Source organism: Leptopilina heterotoma, unplaced genomic scaffold, assembly GCF_015476425.1.
Source record: "Leptopilina heterotoma isolate Lh14 unplaced genomic scaffold, ASM1547642v1 Lhet_24, whole genome shotgun sequence".
Taxonomy (NCBI): Eukaryota; Metazoa; Arthropoda; class Insecta; order Hymenoptera; family Figitidae; genus Leptopilina; species Leptopilina heterotoma.
In genome coordinates, this window is record NW_025110956.1 from 3030076 (window position 1) to 3039021 (window position 8946).

At 30.4% G+C, this 8946-nt stretch overlaps 2 protein-coding genes across 3 annotated transcripts; one reads left to right on the forward strand and one right to left on the reverse strand.

The window, feature by feature from the left end:
- Positions 1-332: 332 nt before the first annotated feature.
- Positions 333-2308, reverse strand: LOC122502977 (leukocyte receptor cluster member 1). Its single transcript, XM_043613349.1, has 3 exons — positions 2159-2308; positions 1286-1385; positions 333-1209 (listed from the first exon to the last, which is right to left on the reverse strand). The coding sequence occupies exons 1-3, from the start codon at positions 2179-2181 to the stop codon at positions 535-537; spliced, it is 798 nt and encodes a 265-aa protein (XP_043469284.1). The 5' UTR covers positions 2182-2308; the 3' UTR covers positions 333-534.
- A 152-nt stretch (positions 2309-2460) lies between these two features.
- On the forward strand, positions 2461-6011 carry LOC122502976 (THAP domain-containing protein 3-like). Of its 2 annotated transcripts, none has more exons than XM_043613348.1 (7): positions 2461-2736; positions 3995-4237; positions 4480-4664; positions 4749-4931; positions 5315-5437; positions 5520-5792; positions 5873-6011. In XM_043613348.1, exons 1-7 carry the CDS (start codon positions 2672-2674, stop codon positions 5911-5913), a joined length of 1113 nt encoding a protein of 370 aa, XP_043469283.1. In that variant the 5' UTR covers positions 2461-2671; the 3' UTR covers positions 5914-6011. The 2 variants fall into 2 exon arrangements, with proteins under 2 accessions (XP_043469283.1, XP_043469282.1); XM_043613347.1 differs by lacking the exon at positions 2461-2736 and adding an exon at positions 3705-3923 and having other exon boundaries at positions 3994-4237.
- The last annotated feature ends 2935 nt before the right edge of the window (positions 6012-8946 follow it).

The window sequence follows — 8946 nt, forward strand, 5'->3', positions numbered from 1 at the left end:
AAATAGGTAAAAAGAAATTATTTCCTTAAAAAAGCAAAATTTTCTAAAAGAAATTAATGTTTAAAAAGGGATAAAAATTCCTGAAGTGGACCTTCATATTTTTTTGAGTAAGCAATATAAATGATACCCAAAAATAATTAATAAGACTTTCAAACGATTTTTAAAAATTTTAATTTACTTAAAAGTTATAAACTATTAAACTCTTTGGTACCGTTTTAGAAAAAATTCAATATCTTAAACTTATCTAAACGGATTTTAACAAAATTTATTTTATATAGAATGATTAGGATACGTACTTTCGAGAAATGTATAGAATATAAATAGAAAGTGTATTTCGTTTAAACAAATTATATTTTCAATTAATTTTATAAATAAACAATTATCTTCGTCGATTTTGCTTATTAGTTTTATATAATCATGAAGAATCCATGATTTGTAGAACATTAATTTTTATTTCTATAAAAATAGAAAGTATACCAAATAAACAAATTGGTACATTTATCAACCGTCGCCAGAAAAATAATCTGATTTGCTCTATTTAGAATTTTTCTTTACATTCTGTTTTGCAAACTCTGGAAAATATTGAGAATTGTATTTTTGGTAATTATTTGATGGTTCAGGCTGAATTGGCTTGGAAATGCCTTGCAATTTCTGTAATAACGTTTCAGTTTTAAGCTTTTCTCTTTGCTCTCGTAACAATCTTTTAGCTCTCAATTGATCTAGGCTACTTTTTCCATCAGTTCCCTTAGAGGAAGTAGACTCCAATTTTCTTCTTTTATTTGCAGTTGAATTAGCTTGTGCTTCATTGATCTTATTACCTTTGCTACCTTTGTCTAACTGCTTTAAATATTTATTCATGCTGTAAATTGGATCTTCATAGGATTTTCTCTTCTTTTCTATTTTGTTGTCTGTTACTTGTGATTCGGTTTGACGATCCTTATTGTACCAACTAGTTTCTCCTTTCAGTTCTTGAGTATCTTGGCCAAGATATGTCAAATAACCAATTTTCTTCTCATACTCTTCTTTTTCCTCTCTCTTTTCCTTTTCATTTTGTTTATTACCCTTCTCGTAATCGAGTTTTCCTTCTTCCAAGTCAGAGAAGAAATTAATGTTTTTTTCATTTTTAACAGAAGTACTGGTATTCTTTACCTTTCCATCATACTTTTTTCTAGCTTCCTGGCGTAGAAATTCAATTTGCGCTTCTCTTTCCTGAAATAATATTCATATTTTATTGTCACCAATTAATATTAAGTAGTAAAAAATAAAAAGATAATTAAATTCTTACAGCCTTCTGAATTCGTGCTTTCTTTTCACTCTCTTCTTTTGCCGCATTCGCTTCATCCCGTCTAACTCTTGCTATATTGTCCTTGGTACGTACATGCCATCTGAAATATAGTTATTTCATAAATAAATGAGTCTTTTGCTTTCTCAAAGCAAACTTTGTAGTGATGTCGATTTTACAATTTCTTAGAATCAATTATTTTTACAAATTTTCAAGTGTGGTATATATATTTCGACAAAAGGAAGGCTTAAATTTTTTAAGTGTATTATGGTCACGAATATTTAAAATGAGACACAAGGATTTCCAAAAATATCTAAAAAATCTTTTTTTATCAATTTTTTAATTTTTGAAAAAAGATTGATTTTTATATTTTTTGAAATAACTTTTCTGTTTATTGAAATTTTAATTGATTCTTGTCAAAATTATATTTCTGGTACGAAAATAAATCGATTGATGTATATAAAGTATTTTATCAATATTTATAAAATTAGTGGCTATTTTTATTTTTAACAAAAAATTCGTATTTTTTGAAATCTTATCTTAACACTTTGAAATAATTATTCAATAATAAAAATTTTGCTATCGACATAAAACTTTAATTACACCAATGATTTGAAAACAGTTTGAAAATTGTAATCATGTCTTGGACTTATTTGCTTTTTTAAGAAGACATTTGTTTATTATATTGAGGAAGCTAAATGGTCATGAAATGAACAAATTGTTTTAAATCGATTTTAAAAAAAAATAATTTACCTTTTTTTGGGTAAAGATATTCATTTTAAACAATTAAATGTTTTCCAATGGTCCTCATGTATTTATTTTTATTCATGAAATGAACAAATTGTTTTAAATCGATTTTAAAAGAAAATAATTTACCTTTTCTTGGGTAAGATATTCATTTTAAACAATTAAATGTTTTCCAATGGTCCTCATGTATTTATTTTTGTAACTTCTCGTGTCTATAAACTGTCAGGAATTGTTTTCCTCTTTATGTGACATTTTCACAGCAGACAGCAAAACAAACTACTAAGGGTCAAAACATAATTTAATAAGGCCAAATCAGAGAATACATTTTTGAAGCCCTAAGCACAACTGCTTCGCGAAAGCAAAGTGTGAGTTAGAAAAGGATAGATATATATTTGTGTCCTTTTCTATCTCATGCTTCACGTTCAACTTGCCTTTTGGACGTATTGTAGAAGGTCCTTTACCACTGAATTGAAGTCGACTTCCTGTCCTGGTAGGCCTTTTTCTCACGCGTGCGCATTATACATCTGATTTGTTTATGTTGACAACATGTAAAATATGTTTTGGTGTTTATGTTTCTTGTATTGTTTATTTCTGTAAAAAACTTATTTAAAATTTACTTAAATATATCATTTTAACATTATAATGGTACGTAAATGTATTTATTGCGGAGAGCCACAAGTAGCAGATGTTGATCGTTCCTTTCACAAGTATGTAAACTGATTTAAAGTATACTATAGTATGGTTATGGAGACGCATGATTTTCCCCTAAACGACAAATGGTCGAATGTTCAAATGGTCGAATACCAAGTAGTCGAATCGTTAACTGGTCGAATGCTAAAAACATCGAATGCTAAAAACGTCGAATGTTCAAAATATCGAATCGTCAATTTGTCGAATGATCAAAACGTCGAATTCTCAAATGGTCGAATGCTAAAAACATCGAATCGTCAAATGGTCGAATGCTCAAAAGGTCGAATCGTCAAATGGTCGAATGCTAAAAACATCGAATTCTCAAATGGTCGAATGTTCAAAACGTCGAATCGTCATTTAGTCGAATGCTAAAAACGTCGAATCGTCAAATAGTCGAATGTTCAAAAGGTCGAATCGTCAAATGGTCGAATACTCAAAAGGTCGAATCGTCAAATAGTCGAATGCTAAAAACGTCGAATTCTCAAATGGTCGAATGTTCAAAACGTCGAATTCTCAAATGGTCGAATGCTCAAAACGTCGAATCCTCAAATGGTCGAATGCTCAAAACGTCGAATTCTCAAATGGTCGAATGCTCAAAACGTCGAATCATCAAAAATTCGACGTTTTGAGCATTCGACCATTTGACGATTCGACGTTTTTAGCATTCGACCATTTGAGCATTCGACCTTTTGAGCATTCGACCATTTGACGATTCGATGTTTTTAGCATTCGACCATTTGAAGATTCGACGTTTTTAGCATTCGACCAAATGACGATTCGACGTTTTGAACATTCGACCATTTGAGAATTCGATGTTTTTAGCATTCGACCATTTGACGATTCGACGTTTTGAACATTCGACTATTTGAGAATTCGATGTTTTTAGCATTCGACCATTTGAGCATTCGACCTTTTGAGCATTCGACCATTTGAGCATTCGACGTATTGAGCATTCGACCATTTGACGATTCGACGTTTTTAGCATTCGACCAAATGACGATTCGACGTTTTGAACATTCGATCAATTGATGAGTCGATGTTTTGAACATTCGACGTTTTGACTATTCGATGTTTCTAGCATTCGACCAGTTAACGATTCGACTACTTGGTATTCGACCATTTGAACATTCGACCACTTGGCGTTTAGGGGAAAATCATGCGTCTCTGGTTATGTTATTGTGTAAATCAAATGTTTATTTCACTGATAAGTATATTTATGTATTTCATTATAATTTAAAGAACTATATTTAATTTATATACAATTATTTTTACAAGGTTTCCATGGAATGATGAGAAACTGCTAGAAAAATGGATTGAAAATATTAAATTAGGGCCGAACTTCAAGCCCAGTAAATTAGCTCGATTATGCTCAGATCATTTTGAGGAAGAATGCCTTTCAAAAGAAATCAAAGGAACTCTATTATCAGGAAGTATCCCTACAAAATTTAAAACTTATAAATCCAGCTGCATTTATTGTCATGAAGTAAAAGGAGTTAATAAAAAAAGGTCCTATCGTAAGTAAGTGTTTATGTATTCATATATATAAGCATAAATATTAAAAATGTTTTTTTTATTATTTCTGCTATTATTTAATACAAATGCTTAAGTCTACAAATGCTTTTTAATTACACAAAAATATGAATAATAAAGTAATGTATTTAATCCGTATGTATATTAATTATATTTTTAAAAAAATGTTATTTAGTAAAGTGTATGTTTAATAATTTGTTAAACAATAATTATATTTTTTATTATAACAGATTTCCTTTTGAAAATCCTATACTATTACAAAAATGGTTATCTGCAATGAATCTGAAAGATGTGAAAGTAACAAAAAGAAGTCTTTTGTGCAGTGATCATTTTGAAAACACTTGCTTCAGAAAAACAGGAAAGCATTTAATTCTAAAATCTGATGCTGTTCCATCTTTATTTGCAAGGAGTAATGGTAAAATAATTTATATTTTTATCATTATTATGTCAATTAGCTTAAGGTATTTGAGAGTGATACCTTATAAATAATGTTTTACAGATGTTGAAACACATAATGCTCAGAAAAGTTTTAATACGATATTAAATAATAATAATATATGCAACAAAAGAAAAAATTTACCGAATGGCTTACGAATTCCAAAATTATTAAAATTAACAGATTTTGAGAATAACAACATTATGGAAAACGTATTACTTTCATTCGAAAAAGATAAATCTCTAGGTAAGTTTGTTAGTTTATAAAACAAAAAACGTCTTTCCAAAAAATACAATTCATTTACATTTATTAGTAATGGTTTATTTATTTATAAAGCTTAAACAAAACTGACAAGAACTTAGCTACACTTTCACAAAAAATCAATTCAACTGAAGACAGTTTTTAAAATTTATAGAAGCAAATGTTGTTAAAAAAAGTTTTTGATTCATTTGTGCATTAAAATATTTTTAAAGATTATTAATTTAATTTATTAATATTTATACTACCAATGAAAAATCTAAATAATATTTTAAATCAATACTGTTGTATATTAATTTATTTTTAAAGAAATGTAGTAAGACAGTTTCATTATATAATTTCTTAATACTTTTCACATTTTTGGTCCATAGATTCTGACAGCCCATTACTACCAACATGTTCTAGTGGATCAACAGAAGGTTCTAATAGCACATTACCACCAACGAACTCTGGTACATCAACACAAACTAGTTTTGCAATTGCAAATAATTTTGGTAAGTCAATTTTTGTCAATGCATATTAAGACGCTGTTTACTTTAAAATTAATGTTACGTATTTACAAACATTTGTCACCAGAAACACCTAATGCAAATCAATGTCATCAAATTTATAAAGAACATAATTATGACAGTTCGCCGAGGTCATTAAAAAGAAAATTAGAGAAAAACCGAAGTATTATTTCTACTTTAAGAAATGTATCCCGTATTCAAAAGCAGAAAATTACACGTTTAAAGAAACGTGTATCATCTTTAACACAATTGGTACATAAAATTCGAAAAGGAAAATTAGTTCCACAATTTGATCTAAAATGTTTGGATACGATTGCTGAAGATGACGTGAAAGAATCTGGTAAAACCTTAAGTTCAGAAATTAATTTATTTGGTATATTTTTACAGGGGAAATTAACTTAAAATGCTTTTATTTTACAGTTACAACAACACTTAAAGGAAGAGAAACTTGCGTCCACTGATATTGCTGTAGCAGAAAATCATATACATTTATACAGCTATCCAAAGAATTATACTAGGTTTTTAAAAGTATGGTATAAATTTAAATTTTGATATGTATAACACAAATTTTATTAATAAAGTTTTTGTATTATTTTGTTACATAATTAAGAACCTCTCTTTTTATTTCAAATAATTTTATTCACATAGTTTCGATAAATTGTTTTTAAATGATTATTTTTATAACCACGATTTAAAAAATAATTATTAGAAATTGTTATTAAAAAAATAATTTCTTTATCCTTGTGTAGTGACTTCACATGAAAATTATTGTTCTTTAGTGTGAAAAGTACACAATCTCATACTTATTTTTCTACTTTTGAATTTACCCGTTACAAAATGAGAAACTGGCCTAAATGGCAGCCAACGTCCGGCTTTAAGAATAGGTATGTTCTCGTTGCCTGCACTTCTTAAGGCCAACGCAGAATAGATCTGTAAACCGGAACCGCAATCGTAAGCGTGACCGTAAGAATGAGTTAAAGAAGGATAGGTATATTGTTTATCCTTCTCTAACTCATTCTTACGCTTATGCTGATTCTACACTTACCCAGCGCTCCGCTTTTCCGTGGCGCTTTGCGTGAGATAGAAAAAGACAGAGACAATCTCTATCTTTTTCTGTCTCACGCGAAGCGCCACGTAAAAGCGGAGCGCTGCGTAAGTGCAGAATCAGCATGACGGTTACGATTGCGGTTCCGGTTACAGATCTATTCTGCGTTGGCCTTAAAGGCCAACCGTAAGCGTAAGAATGAGTTAGAGAAGGATAAACAATATACCTATCCTTCTTTAACTCATTCTTACGGTAACGCTTACGATTGCGGTTCTGGTTACAGATCTATTCTGCGTTGGCCTTTACACTTTAACACCTAACCTGCACTATGCTGTTTTCTTTGCCGGATGTGACGCAATTTTACCATACATTTCGCTACACTTTCTGCACCTACTCTTGAGGTGGTGTAAAAGTTACAATTAGGGTGAAGTCCCATGGCAGCGTTTTGCGTTGCGTTGTAATGAGAGAGAATGCAGCAAACGTATATTTGCATCTTTTTCTCTCCCATTACGACGCAACGCAAAACGCTGTCATGGGACTCCACCCTTAGTGCAGGCAACGAAAACATACCTAATAGAAACATTACGGGAATCGTAATTGTAACTGCAATCGTAGGAATGAGTTAGAGAAGGATAAACAATACATATATCCTTCTCTATCTCATTCTTCCAGTTGCGGCGGTTACGATTTCGGTAACGTTTTTATTCTCCTAACGGAACGTAAGCGTAATGAAACAATATATTACTTAGCATTGTTATAGCAATACGTCAACCGTAAGCAGAAAATCATGAGAATAAAGAGAACAACAATATTCACCAATCTCTTTTGCACTCATGATTTTCTGCTTCCGGTCGACGTATTCTGCTCACATGGGATCGCACACTAAGGCCGCAGTCCCATGGCAGCGTTTTGCGTTGCGTTGTAATGAGAGAGAATGCAGCAAACGTATATTTGCGTCTTTTTCTCTCCCATTACGACGCAACGCAAAACGCTGTCATGGGACTCCACCCTTAGGGTACGGTCACACGACTTTGGAAAAACCATTCTTGTCTTTCTCTCTCCTATGACATAGGCATAAGTTTGTCTCACTCTACATTTTACGGTTTTTGGAAAAAGTAAGAAAATGTAGAGTGAGACAAACTTATGCCTATGTCATAGGAGAGAGAAAGACAAGAATGGTTTATCCAAAAGTCGTGTGACCGTACCCTTACGATACGTTCTATTCAAGGTGCTATTGTGGACTCAACCTTAAGGCCTAAGCACGACTTTCACAAACGAGAGGCATGAGATAGACAAGGACACAAATATATCTCTGTCCTTTTCTAACTCATGCTTTGCGTTCGCGAACGACTTTCGTAAAAATCACCATTCTACGAATTGACAATTCGACTACTTGCTTTTCGACTATTTGTCCTTATTTCCTTATTACTTCTTGATACTACAATCGTGGTCATAAAAAAGTAATGAAAAATATGATCACATTCTATAACCTTAAAATATATGTTTTTTAGGCCTAAGCACAACTGCTTCGCGAACACTAAACATGGGCTAGAAAAGGATAGAAATATATTTGTATCTTTTTCTATCTCATTCTTCACGTTAGCGAACCAATTCTACGTTGACCTTTAAAGATTCTAACTATCTTAAAATTAATATTTGCCGTAACTAATATATAAAAAAATATTTTTTAAACTAAAATGTTTACATTAATTATTTTGGTTCACATTTAATGTATATACTTAAAATTTTTTATTTAGAAATAATCGCATTGTTAAACTATCAAACCAGCAACACTCCCTTAAGCCCTAGTAAAAAAGATATGTTTATCTTTTTCGTATTAAAGAGATTTTCTAGTTAGTCCACATGCCACCAGTACCTTTGCCAGATCTAGGTAAATTGCCTTAGGTTTAAATGAATTAAATATGTATATAAATATAAATTAAAAATATGAAAAGTACGCCCACCTAAAAAGCAAACGATTTATAGGTTATGTTTGTATCAGATTTATCTTGATGAAAAGTACCTTTCTAAAATTATATAAATTTGAAACCCGTTTGTAATAAATATTTTTGATGTAAATGAAAACTTGAATGTTAATAATTTGTAGAAGTAATTATTTTTCTTTCTGCATTTTTATTAAAAAAGTTATAAGCATAACCTAAAATTTTGTGCTTCTTAGGTATTGGAGCGCTTCATATTTAATTATCAAAATGTAAATGCCACTGAAAAATTAAATAGAAAAAAATTGTTTATTGATATGTTAACGGAAATTTTCAAAATGATAATTGACATTAATATTTAAATTAAAGTAGAATATAAAGAATTAGGAAATACATTATTTTGAAAATAAAATACGCTCTGCTTTGTTCAATACAATCGTGCAGCAACGAATTAAGAGAGAAAAAGGATTTTATTTAAATTTGTAACTCTTTTACGTTTTCAAGAAAAC

Excerpts from the sequence above, each read along its gene's own strand:
- LOC122502976 (XM_043613347.1), top strand. The coding sequence starts at position 3,788 with ATGTTTCTAGCATTCGACCAGTTAACGATTCGACTACTTGGTATTCGA. Across the intron at positions 3,924-3,993 it reads ATCAAATGTTTATTTCACTG|GGTTTCCATGGAATGATGAG; the intron begins ATAAGTATATTT and ends TTATTTTTACAA. Across the intron at positions 5,793-5,872 it reads AGATGACGTGAAAGAATCTG|TTACAACAACACTTAAAGGA; the intron begins GTAAAACCTTAA and ends TTTATTTTACAG.
- LOC122502977 (XM_043613349.1), bottom strand. The coding sequence starts at position 2,181 with ATGAATATCTTACCCAAGAAAAG. Across the intron at positions 1,386-2,158 it reads AATATCTTACCCAAGAAAAG|ATGGCATGTACGTACCAAGG; the intron begins GTAAATTATTTT and ends ACTATATTTCAG. Across the intron at positions 1,210-1,285 it reads AAGCACGAATTCAGAAGGCT|GAAAGAGAAGCGCAAATTGA; the intron begins GTAAGAATTTAA and ends ATATTATTTCAG.